General features: G+C 31.2%; 1 protein-coding gene across 1 annotated transcript in view; it reads left to right on the forward strand.

The window, feature by feature from the left end:
* Positions 1 to 16,326, forward strand: part of LOC145322409 (A-type potassium channel modulatory protein DPP6-like) — a 107,406-nt gene extending 91,080 nt beyond the window's left edge. Inside the window, exons 23-29 of the mRNA XM_080164399.1 lie at positions 1,132 to 1,252; positions 4,630 to 4,693; positions 7,486 to 7,553; positions 7,934 to 7,995; positions 8,474 to 8,555; positions 8,854 to 8,997; positions 15,781 to 16,326. Of these exons, the coding sequence (XP_080020525.1) occupies positions 1,132 to 1,252; positions 4,630 to 4,693; positions 7,486 to 7,553; positions 7,934 to 7,995; positions 8,474 to 8,555; positions 8,854 to 8,997; positions 15,781 to 15,819 (580 nt within the window). The 3' untranslated portion in view covers positions 15,820 to 16,326. The remainder of the gene's footprint in view (positions 1 to 1,131; positions 1,253 to 4,629; positions 4,694 to 7,485; positions 7,554 to 7,933; positions 7,996 to 8,473; positions 8,556 to 8,853; positions 8,998 to 15,780) is intronic.
* Positions 16,327 to 27,603: the final 11,277 nt, after the last annotated feature.

Below are 27,603 nucleotides of genomic sequence, written 5' to 3' on the forward strand. Positions count from 1 at the left end.
AGGTCCGTACGTCCATTTTAAACTTGTTGTTTTTTCCTGGGACAACAAAGAACAATGTTATAAGCGAAGCAACTCAATGATGAAGTCCTAAAAATGTAAGTATTGTCCATAAACATTATCTTGTATCAAGCAGTTTTTCAACAAATTTACTTACAATTTTGCTTCGACTCTTATACTTTTATATTCTGATTATTCAGTTCAGACACTTTACAAGTGTTAATGTCCGTTTATCCTACCGTTTCAGTGCTTCGCTTTTATGGATGTTGTCATCCTTGTTGTGGTTGATATTAATGTGACTAAATTAATGTAGCTGAAGTTTTTTTTCGGGATGAAAATTTTTTGGTCTTTTGTTTTAATTAGGTTTGTTGCAGTCAAACTTTTCACAAAATTTAATTATCTGCAAACAACAACAATTATGTCCATAAATCAAAAATATTTTTTTGCAAAGCTTTTTCTATAATTAGGGTCGGTCTGTCTATCCATCAATTTAGACATGTTAGAATTGTCCCAACGATTTGAAACTTTGCATAATGATAACAGTTAGATACGATTTAGAAAGCGTAGCAACTCTATGATCATTACCAGAAAGGCCGTACGTCCATTTAAAACATATTTAAGCACCTTTGCAACAAATTTGCATTTGTATTCTGCCTTTTCAGTTCTGGCACTCTATGTCTATGATCTATGTCCTACCGTTTCAGAGCTTCGCTTTTATGGATGTTGTTATCCTTTTTTATATAAATTTGTTTCTTTGACCATTGTTAATGAAAAAAAATGTATTTTTACACAGCCAGGCATAAATGATTTTAAACAAGTACGATTATGTCTAAAGGTAGCGAAATGTTAAAAATTACATGAAGATACAAAGCCAACCAATAAGAGGGTTAGATAAAACTTAAAAACAAGATTTTTAAAAACAAAGTATGAAAAACAAACTGGATAACATAAACACATACTTGTGGGCGGAAGGCCCAGGCTAACAAAACTGGAATTAATTTCATGTTTTATATTTTAATATTCGTAGAAAACTCTGCAATGCAATGCTATACTTAATTTTTCGGTATGTCTGAGAGAACCGGTTCTACTCCAGCGGATGTACTCTACTGTAAAAATATTTATATCATTTTTTAGGGAGATAGTTGATACCTACAAGTTTATTGACCGGAGCAAGATTTGTGTTTGGGGGTGGAGTTTTGGAGGATACCTGACCACAAAAGTTCTGGCACTTGATGGTGAAAATTCAATAATGCAGGTAAAACTTAATATTGTCATGAACTAGAGTTGGGCTCGATATAATTATCTCGCTATTGGCTACGTTTATTCAATGTTTTACTTAATTTCTTTTGGTTATCTAAATTCTGACTATTAACCCTATTCTTCCATTATCTTCTCCCTGACGATTTCTTTCTTTAAACTATTTTAGGATCTTAATATTTTTTATTTCAAATTATCATCCTGAAAGGGTTAAAATGTTCAGTTAACTGTTAAATACAATAAGGACACCTAGTAGTATAATTATTAACTAATAATTCACAACAATATTAACCCTTTACAGAAGAACTTTCATAAAGTGAAAAAACCAGTAGAGCTATTCAGAATTGTTGAAGTAAATGACTGTATTTTCTTACACTTATAGAATAAATAATTATGCATTATCTATCTTTTACAGTTATTAAATACAAATTGTATAAATGCTTCTATTTTTACTGTATTGTCAATACTATTCTTTTTTTACTTATTATTGTGATGCACATAAGGGTAAAATTGTCCTTGTTTAAATGGAAATATTGAAAGGTAAATTTTTTATCCTGTGAAACAATTATGGATTTGGATTGGATCAAAATTGTGATATTGAAAAACGATCATCTTTAAATGTCCACTTTCCTAGGGAGGGAGGGGACAACGTATCGTTTTCTTATTCATTGGCTTAACAACCTTGGGTACTTTTATTGAATTTGGATAGGTTGGTTCATTTAGTTGAGTGTCCAAATGTTTTAACCACTTATTGTTATCTACAAGAGGGGTTTAATTTTGTGTTTCATCATTTGGATTGTACATAAATGTCGGTAATTATTATGAATACAAAACTTTAGTTTATGAATCATTGCAGCTGTTTTTCTTTAAAAACTAATAATTGGTAATTTTTACAGTAATTTCGTATATAAACTTATTCTTAATTTTCTAAGCAAGAGGGGGGGAGGTTTTGACACATTTGCGTAAGCCTGGTGTATAGACTTTATCTTTGTACTGAGAGGATAGGTTATTAAAGATAAAGTTATTCTTATATAATGAATTTTCCCAAGTTTTAAGATTTTTTGTATAGGCCTCCAGGTTCAGGAGCTGCAGGCCTCCTGGAGGTCTCTGGACAGGTAAAAAAAAGAATAAATTTTTTAAAAAAGAATTAGAGGTCAACTTCTAAAACAAAATATGCACCTTTTTTCTTCAAATATGTAAATAATATTCATAAAGATACATATTTTGTTTTATAAGTTGACTTCTAATTCTGGAAGAAAAAAAAATTTTATTTTTACCTGTCCAGAGAACATCTAGAGGCATTTAGCTCCTAAACCTGGAGGCCTCAGCTCCTGAACCTGCAGGACTAACCAAAAAATCTTAAAACTTAAATTCATCATATAAGAATGATTTTATCTTTAATAACCTATCCTCTCAGCCCAAGATAAAGCCTATACACCAGGTTTACGCAAATGTATCAAAACTCCCCCCCCCCCCTCTTAGGCCCAGATCATAAAATTTAAAAAACTAAAGGATACATATTTTTATTAGCCCTGAGGGGATAAAACCTGGCTTTTCAAAGAAGCGGATAGTTTTATGAATTATTTTTGTGAAATGTGTTTCATACAGTGAAAATTATCTAAATATTCGATATATATAAATTATTTTTTAAGTATTGAGTAGTCAAGATAGGTTATTTATCAAGTAAACTATTCCTTGCTCCAGAAGATTTAAGTGCAAAATGTAAAATTCAAAGGTTTTTGTTGCAAGAATAGAAAATGGATTTATGGTTTGCTACAGAGGAGCAATTAATCTTTTCAGGGACCAATCCTTAAAATAAAACAGCTCTTCCAACAATCTCAAAAAATCAGGATCTTATGTAACAACAATTATAACCTAGCTAAAATCGGAGAAAATTTTATCAAAAATCTTTGCCAAAAAGTCTTAAATTATGACATTTGATTTTAATGTCATAATTTTAATTGAAATGTTAGTCTAATTAACTCAAATGGTAATTCCTGAGAAGATAAAGAATAAAATCATATTGTTAAGATATCTAAATAATTGTCTGATCTTTTAATACGATATCACTCTTAAATTGTTTTGATTTTAAGATCTATATAGCTTCGCTTTTATAGATGTTATCATCCTTGTTTTTCAATTACTTGGTGTTAAAGGGATAATGGTAAATAATTTTATTTTGTAAAGAGGAGAATGCATTTATGCCAGAGACAAGGGATAAAACTTCTACAGAAAAAAAATACAGTATTGGTTCAAAATCAATTAATATCCGCTGGATTAGAACAGGTTTTTAAGCCACACTGAAAAATCATGTAACGTAACGTATTTCATACAATCTTCTACGAATAATAAAATTAAAATTATAGATTATTACTAATTTTGTTAACCGGGGCCTTCGGACCCTTGAGGCTAACATAACTGGAATTAATCTTATCAATTTTGCTTTTACTGTCCGTGGAAAGTTGTCTATAATACGATGCGATAAATAAATATTACAATTCTTATCAATGAAAATAAACATTTTTTCTAGTGTTTTTCTTTGTTTATAACTTATTACAGCAGGCTATATTGTATAACATGAAAAGTCAAATTAAAATATTTTTGACTTGCAAATTGTTAGCGCAAAATCGTTTATTGGCAATTTCACCTCAAATGAAAATGGACCAAAACTACTTTCTTAAAATTCCACTTGATTCAGGTTAGGTTTAGGGTTAGGAGAAATCAGTAAACGGGTTGAGTAAAATTGTCAGTTTAGGGAGTTTCTTAGTTATCTTAAGACCCCATATTCCTAGTCCATGGCACTTACTATGTTTAATTTATGATTCAATTATAAAAATAAAAAAGGAAAAATTGAGCTTGTCAACAAATATATTTAGTACGCGAAAGTATTTTAAAACAAGAACGATTAAGTTCATGAAAAATGCATCAATTATTAAGAAAATCGAACATCAAACTATAAGAACTAATACCCTTTATTGAAAATGTAAATTCTAAATGACAATATGTTTAACATTTTAAGCATATGGTTGGTGTTTTCCCTCCAATTGCCTATCGAGCACCGAAACACTCCAATATTATAAAAAAGAGTATAGTTCTTTGCTCAACTTGGCAATTTGAAGGAATACGACAAAAAAATTTAGCCAAATTAATATTAATTTTGGTGCAGTTTTTTTGTAAGAGTTGTGTTTATTGAATGAAGTGATTATCATATACTCTAATAAAGTGAAACTTGTAGCGGGCTAAAATAATGATCACCCCCCCCCCACCCCCTCCAATATTCCATCCCCGCTCCTCCTACTGGATTAACGAACTGACCATTAAATGACAGGGAAAGGGCAATCTAAATTTGTATCTAAATCTGTTATTTTCTTGTAGGGCAAGGAGAGTCTGTTTGCCTGTGGAATAGCCGTGGCTCCCGTAGCACAATGGCAAAACTATGGTAAGAAATATTATTTCAATAAAATTGCAATTTTATCAGTCTGTCTGTCCATAGCTAAGGATCTTTTAACTGCTAATCCGATATTGTTCTCCTTTACAGTCAGGGAAAAGGGTATGATATTCTGACAAACAATTCTAAAGGAAAATTTCCCCACAACACCCTTCCCCTTTTCTTTTCATTCTTACCCACCCCTCTTCAGTTATAGGAAAAAACAAGATATACCCCCAGCTAACTTCCAAAGGTTTCGTGATTTTTTTTGTAGAATTGATTGTTACAATAGTTAGGCCTGTTTACAGTGAATATTCTTATAGGTTGTTTTAAACTATTTTGGTGTAGCGTACCTCAACCCTCCCATAATATATCGCTCCTAAAAAAGTACCCCTCTACATAAAAGATGATTTTTTCTTTTATTTATACAAATAGAATTAAAAGTGAATGGTCGACTTCCTTCAAGTTCCCTATATAAGGCTTTTATGAGCGTAAATACTAGTCTGATGGCAGCTAAGCACATAGTTTGTAAATCTGCCTTAAAGAGAATATACAACTCTCATAAATGTTGCTTAGATAAGGGTTTGACCAGAAAAATAGCCTAAAACCTACCCAAGACCAAAAGAAAATTTTACACATATTTTAGATCCTTTAGATCAGACAGATCCGATGATTTTATGCAGATATCGTTTTGTCCTGATATGGAAACATGAATTTCCAATAATTAATTTGGCAATTGGAAAATTCAAACTTTATAATCATCCATGTAAGAATTTTCAGGGATGCAAGGATTGGGACATTAACCCAAAATTTAGGTCTTCCAAAAACATTAGTTGTTGTATTATGAAAATTTTTTTGATCTAGTGCAGTTCGCGATAAAAATGTTAATCTCCAAAAATCTATGAACTTTAAAGACTGCTAGCTGCCAAACGGCTCAACGCATATTTCACATCCGCACACCGTTTTGAACAGCATAAGAAGACCTATAGATACTCTAGAATAACCAAGATCAAATGAAGCACAGGGAAAGCTTCACTGAAGAAAAACGAGTAATAAGTCTTTTAGCGCATTTATTTGCACTGAGAGATAACTGTGTATTAATGAGTAAAGACCAGTTCAGAATATTTGTAGGCCGCCTTCTTTTGGCGGTAAAAATTCTGTGGGGGCATAATCTACACGTTCCACTGTTTGGCCGTTAGAAGCCTTTAAAGTTTTTTGGAGATGATCGTCATTTCACACCCTGAAGATTTTCAAAATTAGTAGATTCCAAAGATTTTCAATATCTCGTTTTCACAGTAAATTCTAAGCCTAAAATCCTTTAAAACTCAATGTTCTATTATCGATGATTTACTTTATTTTTACCCTTATATGCATGTTACTGTGCCAAATCAGTTACTATGTAATTTTGAACTAGACATGTACTTTATTTAATACTTATATTTGCGGGAACTTTTGTTTAATGAAATCTTCCAATTTTTAACATTTACAAAACAGCCTGCTCTATTGCATCAAGATCCATGACAGATCTATATAGGAAATAAATGTCTATATATGAGCTCAAGTTTTCCAAGCGATAAATGTTTAAAACTCATAGTGCTTCAATAATCCGTAATAAAATCTCATTGACCAGAACAATAAGACCCATTATTGTACTGTATGAAGAATAAATTCATTTTTTTTAATTTCATGTTGCTACTTGAATTATATTGAAGCACTAAATTTCTATCCATAAAACAGAAAATTTAAATTTAAATTTATAAATTATTAAATTTAAATTTATAATATAGTAAATAAAAGAAAACTTAGTTTTAAAATAATTTGATACTAGCGATACATGCGTAATGTGGTCAGATATTGAACTAAAATTTAACAGTTAACTAAACATTTTAACCCTTTCAGGACGATAATTTGAAATAAAGAATATTAAGATCCTAAAATAGTGTAAAAAAAGAAATCGTCAGGGAGAAGATAATGGAAGAATAAGGTTAATAGTCAGAACTCAGATAATCAAAAGAAAGTAAATAAAACATTGAATAAACCTAGCCAATAGCGAGATAATTATATCAAGCCCAACTCTAGTAATAGATTTAGAATACTTGGATGATATGACAGGGGAAAGTTTGTTGTGAATTTAGGTTGCTATAATAGTCATCATTCCTTGTTCAGTCTAGACGAGGTGAGGGGATGGGGTAAAGAGGGGTAAATTATATATATTTACCCCCCCTTTTACCCTAAAACCAAAGTGCAAAGGGGGGATGGTGGTGATGAGGGGTTTTGCTTGATGAGGAAAGTCGCTCAAAAAATCAGCATGTTACGTCATAAAAATGAGGGATTATCCATCTCTTATTTAGGGGTATTCTTTCCCACTCCTCCTTTCCTCATCCCTAACTTTTTGACGTCAGTATTTTTTTTTTGAGGGACTTTCTTCGTCTTCTTTGAACCAACCCCCATATTTATTTCCTTACTCCAAATGCACCCTTTAAATCAAATTACTACCACGGGATAAATCCATATTATTGAAAGCTTATTTTTAAAACCAAGTCTTTTCTATAATTAGGGTTCGTCCGTCGATTTGGGTAGCGTAGTAACACTATAATAATAATTATCCTATTTATCTGATTTTTGCTTTATTAATACAATTTTACAACAAATTTATGTATCAGTTCGTTTACACTTACAATTTAATGTTCTTCTTATTAATTTCTGACACTTTGAGTTATTATTGTTTTTTCCTCCCTTTCTGATTTTATAGCTATGCTTTTATGGATGGTGTCATCATTGTTTAATGAAATTTATTTTGCTAGATTCAGCATACACAGAGAAGTACATGGGCCTGCCAAGTCCAGATGATAACTGGAAAGGATACCTGGAGGTAACTATTTAGTACCTGAATCGGCAGGGATCTAAAGGGATAAGACAATGGCAGGTAAATCAATGTACATCCCAAATGATGATACACCAAATTACCTCTTCTGTAGATTGCAGTTAGTGGTTGAAACGTTTGGACACTTAACTTTATAATCAAACCAAAAAAAATTCATCCCTTGATTGGAGATTAAACTGTTATATTTTTATGCAGTCATGCTCCCCTTTTCAACCCCCCTGCTCCACGAAGAAGATCGTACAGGGATGTCAAAAGATTTTGGACACTTTTCACTCCCCGCTCCATTTCAAAATCGTGTGCACTCCCCTTATTGATATGCTATCAAAACTCTTTAGAATCTAGAATTATTTGAAATTGTGTTTTTGTAGGCGAGTTTGACAAGTAAAGCTGAGTATATTCCAGACAACAAGCTGATGGTCCTACATGGAACAGGAAACTAAATATACTTGATAGATTTTATTGCTGCGCCAATTATAATTTCCCTCTTTAAGTGATAAGGTACTTTATCCATTTCTATGTCTGTCCGTCTGTAACGCCTAGGTAGAAATAAAAGTTTCCAAGATACTATTCAAGATAGATTAATTAAATTACCCATAAGCATCAAGTCTACAACTCACTTCTTACATATAATTTTTAATTGTCTTTCCTCAAAAAATACCCCCTTACCATAAAATTTTTTCTTAATAAATGTTTAAAACCCTAAAATGCCATGGTTCAAAGTCCATAGTTTTTCAATAACATTTCTTACACAATATCTAATACCTACAGATACTTTCAGGTAGTTAATTACCCCTCCCATCAAAAAAAATTTAAAGCTTAAACATCCTTGCATTACTCTATTTCTTGATATAATTGTCACGCATCTGACACAGTAGCAGTAGTTGTTCAAGTTATATTGGTTACTGATTAGGAGATGACAATGTTCATGTTCATCACACAATGGTATTGTCCAAAGAGTTGGTACAAAATCAAATCATTTTTAGACAACAGGTAAAGTACTTGCTTTTTGTGGGAGTAGCCTAATTCCGTAGAATATTTGGGTCTTAATTAGCCGCACATTGATATCTAAACTTAATTTGTATTAATAATGACAGAAAAGTTACAGGAAACTTTTTTTTCTCTTGCTACAAAATATATTAATTTAGAGATTTTTTCATGTTTTCATTATTCAGCTAAATCCTGACGAGAATCATGGTCTGTTTGGAGTTATAAAGCACCAGCATCTTACTATGGAAACTAAAACTTATTATTGCTCCACTGATTATTGACCTAATTACCCTTGTTTCAGTTATACCCTGACGAAAACCATGGTCTGTTTGGAGTTATAAAACACCAGCATCTTACTATGGAAACTTTCTTTGACCAAATATTTGGACCACTAGAGGATTATTTCCTGGATGATTACTACCTGGCGGCTAGCCTACTTGTTCAGGTATAGTAAGATTATTTCCTGGATGATTACTACCTGGCGGCTAGCCTACTTGTTTAGGTATAGTAAGATTATTTCCTGGATGATTACTACCTGGCGGCAAGCCTACTTGTTCAGGTATAGTAAGATTATTTCCTGTATGATTACTACCTGGCGGCTAGCCTACTTGTTCAGGTAAACCAAGGTGTTAATTATGAAAAAGTAAAAGGAGGTCTATGTGTACGTCTGTTTATAGCTTAAGATCTCGCTTTTGTAAAGAGATATGGTTGACCTTAACAGCAAAGCTTCTTATGAGAAGGTTTATCTCTAACCTTCCAAGAGAAAATAGATAGTAAATTAGAGAATGACAGACAGACGGCAGAAAGGGAGAAACGATTTTAAAAACTAGAACTACGAAAAAGACATAGATTGATGAATTATTGAAAAGAAGTCAAGAAAAGAACCATATCCGAAGTTTTAATAGATAGCTTTGCATTCGTAACATATGATAAAAATAGCAACATTAAAAAGTTTTCTTTTGTTTCTTTTGTTATTAATCATCTTCAGATTACATTTAGTAAAAGTAGGAATGCTTCTCTTTTTTTACCTTTTTTTGTTTGTTTGTGTGTTCTGTGTGTAACGTGATAATTAAAATTTTTGATAATTAATAGACATCTAAATAAAATTTTTTTCTAAAGGTGGGAGGTCCACTTGTCCCTTTATTGAGTTTCTTAGCTAAGTCCCAATATTTCCTGTCCATGGCACTTGCTATGTTAAATTTATGATTCAATTATAAAAATAGAAAATGGAAAAATGTAAGCTTGTCAACCAAAATGTTTAGTAAGGGAAAGTATTTTACAGTATGACTTCGAAACCGATTAATATCCAGAGGATTAAAATCGGTTCACAGCCAAACTGAAAAATCAAGTATATGTATAGCAACGTATAACAGACAATTTTCCAAGATTATTGAAATAAAAATCATAAAATTAATAGCAGTTTTGTTATAAAGAGCCTCGGCCTTGTATGGCTAACAAAACGTGGATTAATCTTATGATTTCCACTTTTACTATCAGTGGAAAGCTGACTACAATATGATGCCATAAATAACTACCATACACTATATTGTTTTCTCCTAGAATTTCAAAATATTTCTTCATTATTATTATGGCTGCGCTACCTAAATTGAATTACTGTCCTTGTTTATATCAGCGTGTAAAAGTTTTGCTCATTACAAACTAATACAAATCCACAAGCAGAGATTATTTATTTATCCACCAAAATAATTTCTGGATTTTGTGCAGCAATAATATTATGTCAACTGGCAATTTGATTGGTTATGTGGATTATATGACCATAACTAAAAGTATCTATACGTCATAATTTAAATGGTGTCAACAACTAATATGTAAGTGACCTATTTGAAATTAAAGTAATGAAATCATGACTGTGACTATCATATTAAGAACTTAATAATACTATATCTCTTATACTAGCGGTTTCGCACCTAGCCGCTAGGGGCTTCGCCCCAAGATGTGATGGGAAGTTCAACCCCAACCCATCTTTTGTTTTGTGTAGTTTAATCTGCGTAATATTTTTTTAATACCTATAAGTGCGACATCTTTTACTACGTAATATTTATTAAATACCTATATGTTCGACAACTTTTTGTTACACAGAAATGTCAATTTTTTAACAATAACAAAATAGCTTGAAAATTTGTTTTTTTTGGGGGGGGGAGTATCATTTTTTTTATTTGGGCTTCGCCCCAAAGTGTGCTTGGGGTTTTCCATCCCCCTTACTTGTTTTTTCTTTTTAAAAAAGGGAAAACAAATTTTGGGGAGGGGGATTTTTCTTTTTTAGGGGGGTTGGGGGTGTAAAGTGCCCATTTCGGTTCAGTGGTTACCAAAATCTTAAGCTTCAGACGGACAGAGAGACATCGTTCTACTTTGTATTATAGATAAGTAACATGATATCTGTCTGACTCTCAATCTGAACTAATATTGTTCTTCTTTTCAGTGAATTTTTCTTACTCATACCACAAACTGTACAAATATTGTAAACAATTGCGGGTAATGAAGTGTGCTACAGCTGATAGAATATTCAATTTAAAAAAATTTTCTCTCATAGCACAAATATAGTACACTATGGCCAAAAAATAGCAAATTTTGTCATTTTTTTCCTGTTATACTTTGGTAAATGAAATATGCACTACCCAGCGAAACCTTTTTAAAAAAAGGTAGCATGCTACCTTTTTCGATATCTCTAAGAGTAGCATTTTGACGTACTTTGGTGAGCTCGTAAGATGGTAGCTAGCTAGTATTTTAGAGCTCCTACTTTAGTAGCTTGCTACCTCATAAATTATTAGCTTTTCTGCTAACTTTGGCGACCTTGAAAATACTAGCAGAAGAAAAAACACGATGTCGCTCAAATGTAGCATTTTACGGTGTTAACACACACATACATCAAACACACAATCAACCCATGATCAAAATTGATAGGGAGAAAAATATAGTTTATAAATTTGCCACTAGGGACACAAATGATTTTTTAAAGACTCTATCAATCTTTCTGTTTTCCAACTGAAAACAATAAAAAATGGTAATACATAATGTTATAGAGTGTTGATAGTCTTTGATGAAAAAAAGTAATTTTTAAAAGACTTTTCTTTTTTTAAACAACAACAAATATAGAAACATATCTTAATGTTCAGTATATTAAGCCGAAAATGGTATGATATCTGCTAAGTTGAAAGTCTAGTCAATTAAGCAATGCGTCTAATTATGGATAAATTGAGAGACATGTTTTCCTTATGGAGACATGATAGAGAATGACTCATTCTTTCTATCAATCTCTTTCTCTCTCTCTTTCTCTCCTCTGTCTCTCTCTCTCCCTACATGCGCCTTCCACTTTTCTCCATGATTATAGCTTCCCACTGTGTTTGGATCATTTAAGAGTTCGTATAAGAAATGTTTCGAGTCGCCGTCGAGATCTCAATTGATGCATTTTAATTTATGCTACTATTGTGCGACTTCGCCCCATACTCTGCCACGATAACGATGGCAAAGTCGCATGCTACCTTTTGTTTGAAAGGACGATTTTCCAACTTTGTTCGCCAAAAAATTAGGTGTTAATTCATGGCGAATGGGATTCGAGGTAGCATAGGACTCGGTACATATATTGCACGAGCTCGTAGGCGACTCTATGGAGAAATGTCTCGCTGGGTATAGGTTAGCAAATTTCTTCTAGTTTGATTAAACATTTAAAAAAATATAAAAATTATTATTTTTACATAAAAAAATCGATTTTGTTTTTTTATAAGTTTTTACCATTGACGACGATATTTAAATATGTGAACAGCTTTAGTAGCAGACGGAATAATGTAGGGCCCGGGGATTATATAAGAAGATTTGGGTTGGAAAAGTTTCACACATTCATATTCAATTAAAAGGTGTTAATTTGTAAATTAAGCCGCCAATAACTGACTAATTGGCGAGTTTTATGAAAGGGGTTTTCTTTTTATTGGGATGTGTAATAAAATATTAAAGGCGGCAATTTAAACAGAAATGACAACAGGATGCATTAAACCAATCAGAATTACAGATTAAATTTATTGGGGTATACTTTATTTGTGATAAACTCATTATATAGCATATCAATAAAAAAAAGGTTATTTAGACTGTCTTTAAAAATCATCATAAAAAATGGATATTATTAAAATAGCTGTAGTTATTTGTATTTAATTGATACAGGAATCATCATGCTAAGTTTGAAATTGATAGGACAATACTAATTTCTAAATGCTTAGATTAAGTATAGGAGCTGTACATTACATACAGATGGAAACTACATATGGAAAAGCTTCGAATTTTGAAAAAGCATTATTGAAGGATTAAAAATAAACCCCTCCAAATTACCCTAACCCTTTACTATCCCATAAGTTCGAAGATTTTACTCAAATTTATTCCTCTAATAGCCTATCACACTACGGTCACCAATACCTCAGAAACTTCGGTGATCTTGCAAAACAGCAAATTTTTAATTTTTAGAGAAAATGGAATAAATCTTTTTGATTAAGTAAACTAGGTCCCTCACCCTCAAAGTAACATAAAAATCAATAGAAACTCATTTTACAATTAGTATATTTAAATTGTTAGTTTGTAGTATTGCTTAATAATATTCACTAAATTAAGTTATTTAATTTCATTTAAACAATTGCTGTTTACAAAACAATGTCACCTTGAATTCAAAATAATGAATAAATGTCAAGGTGTAAGCAAGGAAATGAGAATCATATTGATAAAGATTAATGATTTTATTTCCTCATCCTTTGTTGTAAAATGATATAAAGGAATTTATGACCACTCCAGGAGATTAAGAAAGGAAACTAAATAAAGGATGTAGAATTAAGGAAGTAATAATGGTGTTCAATTCAATATGCAAAAAAGTTAAAAGAATCAATACCCAAAGTTTAAAATTGATAGAATGATTTATTGGCAATAAAAGTAAAAAATCTTTGCTTTGCTTATAATTCTGGTCACAATATAATAACCAGTAAGATTTCTCTGTTCCAATAATCATCCCAAAATTGTACACTTTAAATAATAGTAAAAATACTTAATTCAACAAATACGAGTTTGTACAAGTATTATTATGTATCTACTATATGTATTTGCTATAAAATAATAATTTAAAAATACTCACCGAAGTGCCTACTCGTGTTTAAAGCTAAAATGTCTGTTTCTGGCTTTATCATATAATGCAAAACTATTCGTCTTTTTTAGGAAACATAATATAAATGCAATTTTTTAGTGATATTTTAAGCACATACTCTCAAGTATTTCCCCCCTTTCCTAACAGTATGAGTATAGTATTCCAATCCTTATCAGGCTTATATCATATTCCCTTTACTACATATGTTGACGGTCATATGAACATATATACATACACACATATGTATATATATTTATGTATTACTCAGATGTTACGACATACATCGTCTTACTTTTATTTTTCTTACGAAATATATAATTTTAATGAGTATTTTTGAACGCCAATATCTCTATTAGTCGGCAAAACCGAGCAAATTGCCTTAAGTAAAGTTAAATCCTCACAAACTAACCTACCAAATGGTGTAAAAATTTTTTTGGGAAAATGTGGGAAAAAAAGTTAATGTTTTTGATTTGCCCATAGTGTAGTACAAATATTGTAAATAATATTAGGTTAAGAACTGAGCAACAGCTGATATAACATTTAATTTCAAATTTTTCTCTTACATAGCACAAACTGTACAAATATTGTAAATAATAGTAGGTTGTGAACTGAGCAACAGCTGATACAACATTTAATTTCAAACTTTTCTCACTCAAAACTCGAAATATTCGTTGAGGCTTGTGTTGTGTTTAAATAAATGGATAGTTAAATTAAATAAATTTATTTGTTTTAAAACTCGAACCAACGAAAAGAAAAAAGTTCGACACCTTTTACCAATAAATCCAAACGTATACAAACTGTACTAGTACTGTGCGAAGGAAATAATGAGGAAACAATTTAAATTTATGTAAATCAATGGCTTTGGTTAAGTCAAAAATACACAAATTACGACTTATGAACAGATATCAGCAGGGAAAAGGGAATGTGATTCTGAAAAGAAATTCTGAGTGAAAATTTTCCAACAAACAGTAAACACCTTCCCTCATTTCTCCCCCCTTCTTACCCACTTCCCTTTCAGCTACACAAAAAAAAGTTTTACTGCAACAAAATATTTAATTTTCGGCAATTTTAAATGGAATTATTTGGTTGAATTGAAGCCCCTAGATGTATGGCTAAAGCTTCCAGAAGGGGTTAGGTAAAAAGGAAAAAACCTGCTTCTCCCTTCCTTATCTGCAAGGCAATCACAGGGAAAGCACCTTCATTAAATTATTTGGAGTATAAGTATCTATTCCTATTATTGATACATGTGCTTGAATATGTGCATCATGTGTATTCGCAATATGTATCAAAACTTTAAATGTATCTGGTATACTAAATATATGAACATCAATAAGGAAAAATATTTTGCAAATGAGATGAATGATTCTGTGATGTTAACTGAGCAGTTTATTTCTTAAAAATAATTTTCAAATTTCACTCGTTTTCAAAAAGATTTCTTATGAAAATAAGTTAGATTTTAACAATCAAAACGGCAATTTCCTCAGAGTGCCTTGTCAAGAACCTTTGCTTTCATTCTGAGAATAAAAATAAGGGAGATGTTAGTTTCTGGTTTGTTTGTTTATTACTTTAGTTCAGATAAGATTAAGCTATAATGAGCACCATGCAGCCCCTTGGGTTTAGATACCAATAAGGAATTGGAAAAAAATCTCCTCAGCATATTGTCAATTTATTTAATAACTAGCGGCTTCGCCCCTAGCCTCTAGGGGCAAAAAATTAAGCTTGAAATTCGTAAAAGGACCAAGGAAATCTCCTGCGTCTATCTTAGCATAAGACATATATTAAATTTTATTTCTGCTCAAATTATATTCCTATAAATTCATTTTACAGTTAATTTTTGGTTTTTGGGGGGGTTGGGGGTGTCCCACCTCCCAAGAAAGTAGCCTAAAACCACCACAGGACCAGTAGGTATATACCCTGAAGAGCAGAATCCAATCGGTTCAGTGGTTACCGAGATCTTAAGGGACGGTCAGACGGACAGACAGACGGACAGACATCAAGCTACTTTGTATTATATATAAAGGGGAGAGTAAGCTTTATAAGCACTTGAGGGAATTTCTATGAAACTAATATAAACTGTTTATATTTATATTTTAGGATTTGCAACAAGAAGCAAAAGAAAACGGTATCAGCTGAGATCAGAAATTTTAATGAACGAAAGAAGACTTTGAATTTACAAAAATTATTGAATAAAAAAACTTATTAAAAAAGTAAACCCAGTGAACTAAACAGTTATAAAGGGGTGAGGTACGTATTGGGATAGATGTGCTTCATATAAACCTCTGTTTTGTAATGAAACAAATACACTTTAAAGCATTCACAAGCATAAGTTTATTGGCAGCTTCATAAAAAAGAAATTTTAAATTAATGATATTATCAAATTCATTTATCCTAATGTAATGTTGTAAAATTGTCTGTAAAATTTAGAGAAAGAAAAAATATTTATTAAACTCTGTAAAAAAACTCACTGTGGGCTACAATTGAATCAAGACAAAAGTAAGTGCCGAGCCCTGGGACCTATGTAGGGTGAAAATATACACAAATCCTTGATGATTCCAGGTGGAGACAAAATATTTTAGCGGGGTCTTTTGGTTTTTTTTCAATTTAAAGTTCTGAAAAAAAATTGAAAAAAATATGAAAATCTTGAATAAAAAACAAACAAAAAATGATTTGTGATATATTTTTTTATTTAAAGATACAAACAACTTATATAAATACTATAAGCTTTAAAAAAATCACAATTTTCAAATTTAGACTTTCAATATAAAGATTTGTAGAAAAAACCTAACAACAAATTCTAACATATTTCTGATCAACATAGCAATAAAACGTCTTCTGCAAAATCTTTATCATCAAAAATAAATAGCACTTACTAAAGACTTTTTTTCATTTAACTTATACTTTTCACATTATTTAACTTTAAAGATTGATTTTTTTAAAAAGAAAGGTTGCGTGATTTTTTTATTCATAATTAATTGCCTAATTTTGAGATTCAGATAAAAAACTTTACTACTTTATATTAATGGATAATTCTCTAGCAGCGGTTACGCCTCTAGAGGCATATGAGGCCCTTGGGTTGGGGGGGAAGTCAAACCCCCCTTACAATTACAGTTTTTTTTAATGAAAAAGTCAAAAACATTTATTTTGGAGAGTTAATTCTCTTGGGATAGTGGTGGTACCCTTTCCTAAAATAGTTATAAACCTTACCAGGGCATATAAGAAGCTATCATGTAAAGGAGAACCATAGTTCACAAAGACTCACATAGAACCTGTTACTTTATTATAAAGATACATATATACACAGAAACTCTACAATCAGAGTATGTCTGTTTGTACATCCGTCTGTATAAAAACAATACAGAAAATATTTATTTTGCTATAGCGGCTACGCCCTTAGAGGCCTTTAGGGGCACTCAAGAGGTGAAGAAGGGGTTGAATTCAACAACTATATTTTTATTTTAGGCTTAAAAAGAAAAAGTTTTTTGTGTGTGTTGTGGTCCTTTTTTAAGAGGCAATCTCTTCTCTTTCTCAAAAAAAGTTATAAACCTTCCAAGGACCAATGAGAAGCTACATAGTAAAGTAAAAAAAGAACCATATCAATTCTTAAGCATCTATTTTGTATCATAAATAGTGCTTTAAAGCAGGGAGAGAAATATCATCTGGAAAAAAAAAATTTTTTCCTATTGTTTAAAAGTTATATCCCTGTATAAAAAAGATAGGATGTCCGTGTGTTTTTTCTGTCTGTGCCTAAAGTTCTTGCTAACCACTGGACCAATTTGGTTCTTCTTCATTGACCTATCTTTTAGACTGAAAATAGGATCAACATATTAATCCTTATATAAAAGTAACAGTTTCTGTGTCTGTCTGTTTGTGTGTGTGTGTGTGTGTGTGTGTGTGTGTGAGGGTGTCTGTCGGTACCGAAGATTCTTTGTAACCGCTAACTGATATAGTTCTTCTTGGTTCAAGTTTTTCATGGTCCTGAGAAGTTTTGATTTTAGAAAAAATTAGTTCCTACCCAACATTTAAAAAAAACTTTTTCTTTTACATACTAAAACTGAAAGTAGGGGAGGGGTCAACTTCCCCCCACTTATTAAGGGCCCCCAGATGCCTCTAGGGGCAAAACCGCTAGTGATAAAATAATTTTTATCTTGAAATATGATTAAATTGTTCTTTTTCCATTTAATAAAATATAATTGTAATTATCAACCTAAAAGAATATCCAGAATTAGGCAATTGGATTTAACAAGGGAAAAAGACAACATCAATAATTAGTGAAGCTCTTAATTAAGTTTAAAAGAATACAATTAAAGAAAATAGCAAGTGTAACATACAGATACAAAAATATATTAATCAGAGCGAGATGGGACAATGGGCTGTTTATTAGACTAGTCCCCATAGTTTAATATAGGAATTTGTTATTCGTTTGCTTAACTATTTAGGGGACCTGTTGCGATTTTTGTTTGGTTGGATTATTAAATTAAGTGCCCAACATTTCAACCATTAGCTGAAACATACAGAAGGGTTATCCATGTATCATATTTGGGAATGTAAATCAATTTAGCGGTCATTGTCTTATCCCTTTAGATCCCTGAATAGTAATTAACAATGATCAATGGATCTTTTTTTTCTATGTAGCTTCTCATTGGTTCTTGGAAGGTTTATAAATTATTTTGGGAGGGTACCTCCACCATCCTAGGAGAAATCAACACCTAAAAAAGGACCCCATTTCACACACAAAAAATAACTTTTTCTTTTTAAGTCTAAAATTAAAATCTAGTTGTAGAATTCAACCACTTCTTCCCCTCTCAAGTGCCCCTAAAGGCCTCTAGGGGCGTAGCCGCTAGTACCAAATAAATATATTTTGTAATGTTTTTATACAGACAGATGAACAAACAGACATACTCTGATTGTAAAGTTTCTGTGTATATATATATATGTATCTTTATAATAAAGTAACACATTCTATGTGAGTCTTTGTGCACCAAGGGATCTCACTATCCACTGAACCAATATGGTTCTCCTTTACATGGTAGCTTCTTATATGTCCTGGTAAGGTTTATTACTATTTTGGGAAGGGTAACATCACTATCCCAAGAGAATCAACTCTCCAAAATAAATGTTTTTAACTTTTTCATTAAAAAAAACTGTAATTGTAAGGGTGGGTTCGTCTTCCCCCCCAACCTAAGGGTCCCTATATGCCTCTAGAGGCGTAGCCGCTGCTAGTAGTATCCAATGATATAAAGCAGTAAGGTGTTTTATCTGAATCTCAAAATTAGGCAATTAATTATGAATAAAAAAATCACGCAACCTTTCTTTTAAAAAAATCAATCTTTAAAGTTAATTAATGTGAAAAGTATAGGTTTAAATGAAAAAAAGTCTTTAGTAAGTGCTATTTATTTTTGATGATAAAGATTTTGCAAAAGACGTTTTATTGCTATGTTGATCAGAAATATGTTAGAATTTGTTGTTAGGTTTTTTCTACAAATCTTTATATTGAAAGTCTAAATTTGAAAATTGTGATTTTTTAAAGCTTATAGTATTTATATAAGTTGTTTGTATCTTTAAATAAAAAAAAATATTAAAAATCATTTTTTGTTTGTTTTTTATTCAAGATTTTCATATTTTTTTCAATTTTTTTTCAGAACTTTAAATTGAAAAAAAACCAAAAGACCCCGCTAAAATATTTTGTCTCCACCTGGAATCATCAAGGATTTATGTATATTTTCACCCTACATAGGTCCCAGGGCTCGGCACTTACTTTTGTCTTGATTCAATTGTAGCCCACAGTGAACTGTAAATCCGTCATAAAAGTTTGAAATATTGTAAATTTGAAAAAATCTAGGAAACGCAAAATTTTCCAAAGAATCATTTTGTGGGGAGGTAACCTACAGCTAAAAGTGGGAGCCTAGGGAAAGGACAATAGCAAATATATGTAGTAATCATCACCCTCCAACAAAATTGACAGTCATGATCTATTGTCTATAAGTTTGATTTGGACCAATTTATTGACAAAAAATGGACCAAAAATTATCTTAAGAAACAAAGTTATAAATATAGAAGAAATTGCATTTTAAAAGTATACATATTTTATTATTATAATTTTTTTAAAAATATTTAGACAAAGATTAAATTGGTCGTATAATATGAATAAAATCCATTTTTTTTAAATTGTTCACAAAATTAACTTTTGTTTTTTTTATTAATGATTGTCTTAAATTGTTTTTAAATAAAATCTTTGTCTAAGTATTAAATTTAAGATCATTACCTATAGATGTCTTTCCTGTTGTTTGCCTTTCATTGTACAATTATATGTTTCATCCAGGTAGGTAGTAGTCTTTTAATAACTCATGATAATGAAAATTGCAGATTGGCTAAAAAAGGTTGGAAATTAATTTTTTATCCTATCACATAAAGTAGAATGTTTACAAGGTCTTTCCAACCACTGAACCGATAGAGTTCTCCAATTCAGGAAAGCCAGACAAAGGTTCTATGAAGGTTTAGGCTATTACACTTTTACATTTAAATATTGGGATGTTTTAGAGTTGTTTTTTTCTGTTTCAAAAGGTTACTGCAGAGTAATTTTATCAAATAATTGTTTTATAAGCTGTGCAGACTTTTAAGAATTACTTGATATTTTTCCAAACATTTTTGGAGGCATTACGATATTTGACGAAAAAGTTATTGTAGAAAATTTTAAGAACCATTATATATAAAATACAAATTTAGAATATACTTCAGTGCACCATTGGACACTAAGCGGCCGCGGGTGTATCCTCCCAATCTGACATTAAAATTATACCTCTTTTTGTCTGTATTACACCCTAAAGCTCACACCCTCATCGAATTTGTTAGAAGGGGGTTGTAAAAAACCGTAAGTGGGTTGTTTAATTTTTGCACTCCTGTGGTAAAACCCTGAGGAAAGAGAAACTGTCCCAATTTTGTATATCTTTTGCGGAACAAGTTCCAATTACGTCATATTTTTCTTTCCCGAAAAAGGGAGGGGGGGAAGAAAATCTCTTCAAAAGAGATGGGGAAAACCCCCTTTTCTCCCACCTCTTTTTTCTTCCCCCCTTCCCTTTTTTTTCTTTCCCCCTTCTCTTTTTCGGGAAAGAAAAATATGACGTAATTGGAACTTGTTCCGCAAAAGATATACAAAATTGGGACAGTTTCTCTTTCCTCTAAAACCCTGTGCATGCCACTGCTTCCAACCAGTTTCTATCCACCTGTTGTATTCATTAATTGTGTTTTTAAAAGAATACTCGAATAGAATATCTTTTTTGTTGAAGCAATTTATTGTGTCTATAAAAAAGGGGATAAATTACAAAACTTTTGGCCACAAAATCCCGAATGATACTAGAAAAATGGACAATTGTAATATGACGTCATTTGGGATACTTTGGTCAAAAGTTTTTAAATTCATCCCCTTTTTGATAGGCACTATAAAGAGCTTATTTTTGTTTTACAAATTATTTCATATTGAAATTTATTTGATGTTTTATGTCATATCTATATTGTTGTTTTAAACTTTTTGTTTTATTCAACAAAAATTCATTATCTTAATATATCAATTGTTTAAATCGAAAAGCAATATATAATTACTTTCCCTTTTAAAATAATATATTTGTATATATGTCTGTAAACCTAAAAAGAGATTATTTAAAGTCTATTTTTGGGGTTTAGATTATTTTTAAAGGGGACAATTCATTAACATTGGATGAAGAATAAAACTTGAAAGCGAAGCTTTTTCTTTGCTTTTCTGCTAAGAGCAAAAATATATTGCATCAAAAAAAAAACTGCTGCAAAGGTCTTCATCAAATGTTGTTTTGAACTTAACAACGCATTTGATTAATTACCAAGGCGAAATTCCAAAATGAATAAAATGAAAAAAACAAAACATTTTATTACATTTATTTATTAAAATTAGTAAATTTCGAGGTGAATCATAAGGTTCTTCAATAAATAGCCAATGATTAGAATTTTATTAATGAATGACCCCATTAAAAAGATCATTTTTTGAAGCCCGTCCACCTTTTGTGGAGTTTAAATAAAAATTGTTCTTTGTGATTTTAAATAATCTGTTTTTGTTGAGTGATTCTATCTGTGATAAGTAGACACTGTGATAATATTAATTCACAATAACAATAATTATAGAGCAGCCTTTGCTACAAATAATTTGGCCAATTTGTCTTCAATGATCATGTTTCTTTAACAGGACTACTTGTGCAAAATAACCGTGTTAAATAAATTTATAAACTTTAATCCAGTAGTTTTAAACAATAATTTCAATCTACAAAAGGTGTAATTTTGTTTATGATTGTCTTAAAATTAGATTTTAAGATTTTTTTCTACGGAGAATCCTTTTCGGCATAGTAAATTTATACTGGGATTTTATCATAGCCCATACACTTACTTAATTTTTTTTAATCATATTCATTCCAATACCCTCATAAAACTTTATTAGAATGTAAAATTTTATTTAACTTTAGGCCAAATTGAGTAATTAATTTTAAGAAGACAAAAAAACATTCTTTATGAGACAAGAAATATATTTGAATCATACTGCTTCATGAAAGGATGAAAGGGCACTTTGCCAGTTTATAAGCATTATGGGCGAGGGGCTTGTATTCGAATCTAAGTATTAATATTCCTTATGTATATTTTACATCCATTCATTGAAACCTCCCAACCCCTGCTAAAAAGGATAAAGTGTCCTTCCATTTTCCTTATTTTATTTTTCGAAAGAAGCAGCTTAGAAAAGCACAAAAAAAAAATTGTTGTAAGAAAAATACTTTTTAAAAATGTTGTTCCTTGGTTGTAAATCTGTAAAATAAATCATCCATAAAAAAAACTTTGTTATTTCTTTGAACATTTTGAAATATTACTTCTGTAAGAAAGTATATTTTAGAAAAAAAGGCTACTCTATAAATCCGTGGTACGTGCGTCGGTAGCTCGTTTGTGATATTACACATGTCTTATATAACTCAAAGCAAAAACAAAAAAAATCGAAGGAAAAGAAAGAAAATCAAAATCATTATATGGAATAAAAAAATACAGTAATAGTTATTCATCGCATCGTATTAGAGACAGTTTTCCGCGGACATTAAAAAAAATATTTTTTGTTAGAAATTGGGGTAATGGTTTTGGTATTAATTTTAAGAGTTTTAATTTTAATATTCGTGGGAAATTGGCTGTAATACAATGCTATATATGATTTTTCCGTATGGCTAAGAGCCGGTTTTAATTCGGTGTATATTGATCGGTTTAGAAGCCACACTGAAAAGTCGGATCCAAAACAAATAAAAAAAGACCACGAAAAAAATACCGCAAAACTTTCAAAAAAAGGAACAGGATCTGTGTCTGCCTGAACTGACCCATAAGGTTCTCCTTTACATGCAATGTAGCTTCTCTTAGCGTCACCCAGCCCCTGAGAGGTAAAAAAAAACAGGAGGAAAAATGCACAATACATAATTTGCAAAATATGTTTTTCTTAAATGAAATATCCTGACTATATGACAACTTGACATGTGTAAAAATGTGATGTCATTATTCAACATGAATAAGTTCATCCAATCAGGGGCGTCCAAGCTTTTTTATTTGGGGGGGGGGGGGAGGGTAAAATATTGAAAATAAAATTTTTTTTGGGGGGGGGAGGTAATCTTTATTTCGTAGAGGCATTTTTTTTATTTGGGAGGGGGGGGGTAAAAACTGAAATTTGGGGGTTTATGTCTCAATCGCTTTTAAACAAAATAGGAGTGATGTGGCGGAAAGACGTACTTGAAGAATGTATTATCTAGTGTGTTGTTGATTCCTTCCCACAAAATTTTCAAAGGGAATGAATCTATTATTATCCTATTTAACCCGTCCTAATTATGTAGATGTCGATTTAAGTATTGTTGTGCTTGTGTATAAAGCCTCTGTGTTATTGGGGATTGAAGCGAAGCTTTTCTACAGTAATATTGAGTAACACTAGAATAACAATTATAAATTAAATCCGTCTTTTGGAATTTGAAATCATCTTATGTCTTTGAAGAAAAGTTGGGTATAGTCCCTTTAGTAACATCGCACCTTATGGGCCGATTCTTCGTATTTTTCACAGTAGCTTTTCTCCTATTTCTAGCCCCTGCGGGGGGCTCTACCCCTGCGGGGCCAATTTCCTAAACCTGTGGGACAATCACCTAACCCAATATAACCTTACCTAACCTATAAAAAGCCATTTTAAAAATACGACGAATCGCCCCATATGGGGCGATGTTACGAAAGGGAATATTCCCGAAAAGTTTATGATTTTCAATTATATAAATGATTGACACAGGAAGACAAAATATATAGACGGACATAGACAGCTAAAGACTTTGGCAAAATCTTTTATTTATAAGTTGTAGAAACCTTACCTTACCAGTCCCTCTTTTTTCAAATATCATTTACTAGCGGCTTCGCCCCTAGCCTCTAGAGGCTTTGCCCCAAGAGGTTTGATCAACCTAATTTTTCGTATTTTAGATTTGAAAAGAAAAAGTAAAATTTAAAAAAAAATTGAGAGGGGGTTGGGTTAGTCGACCCCCCTTTTATAATTTTAGTCTCAAAAAGAAATTTTTTTTTGGGGGGGGGTATTTTTAATTTTTTATGAGGGTTGGGGGTGTCCCACCCCTTCAAGAAAATAGCTTAAACCATCACAGTACCAGTATATTCCCAATCGTTCAGTGGTTACTGAGATCTTAAGCTTCAGACGGAGAGATAGACAGACATCGTTCTACTTTTAGTCAATTGAAGTTTTAAAAAAATGGAGAGAATAATTTTGTTCTAGGGCCGATTTCTCTTGGGAGGGTAGTGATATCCTCCCTCAAAATAGTTATTCTCTTATGATAAGCTACTCTGTAAAGACCATCCGAAATAAAGGATTGTTCCAAATATCTAGACAGAGACAGTCAAAGACTTTGAATTCTATAAAAAGTTAAACAAAAGTTGAGAAACAGATACAATTTGTTGAATTGAATAAGTTTGACCCAGGGACTCAGATAGTATATTACAGCGTTAAAAAGATTTCAATAAACTTTAGATTTAGAGTGTCAGAACTGAAAAAGAAGAATACCAATTTGTTTAAGTCAAAACAAAATTGTAAGTAAACTGCATAAATACATAATACTATTAAAGAACCTACTTACATTTTTAAGACTTGATTATAGAGATGATTCGCTTATAACATTGTACTTTGTTTTCCTAGGTATCCTTATTTCAAAAATCATATCAATAGAATAATTATATTACATAAAAATTTGTTGTTAAAAAAGTAAAAAATCATCATGTTTGAAATGGATGTACGGACTTTCTTAGACGATTATAGAGTTGCTAAGCTTCATAATTAGTACCTACCTGTTATAGAAATCATCTTGCAAAGTTTAAAATTGAGAGGACAATTCTAACATGTCTAAATTAACTAACCGTTACGAGCTTAATATTGAAAGTAATGATATCCCTGTATCTGCCTTGCTTTATATAATTCAAATATCCTTATATAAAAGTCACATGTTGTATGTTTGTCTGTCTGTGTGCATAAAAGACCAAGTGTCCAAGTCCAAGGGGCGGGATTTAAAGTGTGTTTACCCTCCTAAAACATTTCAAAACCCCTTTTCACCCCTTAAAATAAAAAAAACCATTATATTACCTTTTTCAAACTTACGGAACCCATCATTTTACCCCCCTCAAAATAAAAGCTTAGACGTGTCCCTTTCTGTGTGTAGCCAAGAATCTCGCTAACCGTTGAACCGATATGGTTTTCATATACAGGTGATGTTTTTCAAAGGTCCAGAGAAGGTTCAAACTATTTTTAGAGAGGGTAATACCACCCTTCCAAGAGAAAACGCCCTGATTACCACATTAATTCATTTTTTACCTTTTTTTTAAAAACTAAAATTGAAAGCTAAGGGTCGAAGTCCCCCAAGTTTCACAAGGGAAGTAGCCGCTAATCCTTTTGTAAAAGATACAGGATGTCTTTTGTGATTTTATTTTAACCCATTCGTGACGAGCTCATAAAAGAACAAAGTTTTTATTCAAAGGGGTTCAAAAAAATTGATTTTTTCAATAATTACTTCTCAACAGAATTTAAAAAGTAGGGCGTCAAATTAAAGATCTTACTATTATTGTTTATAATGGCAATTTTCTTTTTTGTTGCGTTTTAGTACCTTTAAACCAACTTAATTTTTTTAAATTAAAATTTCATCAAAAATAAGAGGTCTACTACAAATAAACGATTGTAAATTTCAATTCGATGGATCATTTTACATCTACCACTTACAAAAGTTAGGACACGTTCTTTAGAAAATATTAATATCAGCCCTTCCCAACCCAAAATGAAACGATAATAAATAAATGTTAAAATATTCACATAACAAAAAATCAAGAATAATTACGTTAAAAGATGCATACTGGCTAATAATGTCGTGAGCATTTTCTAACCATCAATAAATTCATACAGTTCATATGTATGACAACTTTTAATATATGGCATTAAAAACCAATCGACAGAAGACGCAAAATGTAGAGTAGCATAACTAATAAAAGATAAGTTTAAACTCTTATCTCCGCTAACTTCTATAAAATAATTACAGAATTAGTAAAAACATATTTGTCATTTTAAGATGATGATAATTAGTTACAATATCCTAATTTTATTTGGGTATTTTCTGTGGACTCCCGCAGGGGTTGCTGCTAAGAATAAGGAATTGTCAAATACAAATTACTAGAAATCGAAACAACGTATAGTGTCCATTAAAAATGACGTCATGCAATACAAATGACCAATGATAGGCCAGTATGCATTGTAATTGACCAATGGTAAATTGTATACTGGCCTATCTTTGGTCATTTGTATTGTATGACGTCATTTTTTTCTGGACACTATACGCTGTTTACTAGTAATCTTATTAATTCTGTTTTAATGGCATAATTGTCATTGTATTTTATTTCATTATTTTCCTTTTGATACTTTCCCTCAAAGTGCATATCAAGCACTAAACCCATACCCCATATTTTTATTTATATTTTTTTCTTTTGCTCAAACGTCTCTGAGGGATCCGAACCCTGCGGAGCTTCCAAGTACTTATAATTTAATCTAAAGTAATAAACAAACAAATAAACGAAAAACTACCACTCCTCTTATTACAGTTAGGGAGTTGAATCCATTTTTATAGAAGCAGAAACATAATCTATGATTATGGTTTGGACCCTCTAAAACTATAATCTACCCTTCCACTTTCCCCTCTCTTGGTGAAGATATCTTCAACGCCGATACGATTTTTGAAATGTAAGATTCCACTTTTGCCTCTCTTGGTGAAGATATCTTCAACGCCGATACGATTTTTGAAATGTAAGATTCCACTTTCAATAGAGGCGAAACTGGAATCATGGTTTACATTTTTAATATCTATGTTTCTGTAATCTACCATTACTTTTTTAACATCGACATAATAGAAATGTACCATACTAGTTTAAAATTATGTCAAATGTGAAAAAAAGCATAGATTTTATATATAATTTAAACATTGTTGTATATTCTTAATTAATTAAACAAAACATACAAAGAGCCTTTTATAAAAGATGTTTTGTTTATTTAAAAAATACTTTTAAAAGTGTATCAAATAAGTAATCAAAATTATTTTAAGAAAGTCGTTTATTAAATAATTCAATTGTATATATTTGTAATTTTTTTGTTCAATTTATTTCATCTTAATATTTCCCTAGTAATCTCTCACCGTGTAAATAAGCACTAAAAGGTTAATTACTTATCTAATTGTGCATTTTTGAGGTAAATTACTGATCAATTACTGAACAATTTGGTCTGATTTGTGAGTTAAAAGTGGATGGAGTAAATAAATGGACATTTATAGTAAAAGTTGCTTGTATCAGTTGAAGTGAAGAAAAAGAAGG

Source organism: Acartia tonsa, chromosome 6 (genome assembly GCF_053477335.1).
Source record: "Acartia tonsa isolate MP-2025a chromosome 6, ASM5347733v1, whole genome shotgun sequence".
Classification (NCBI taxonomy): Eukaryota; Metazoa; Arthropoda; class Copepoda; order Calanoida; family Acartiidae; genus Acartia; species Acartia tonsa.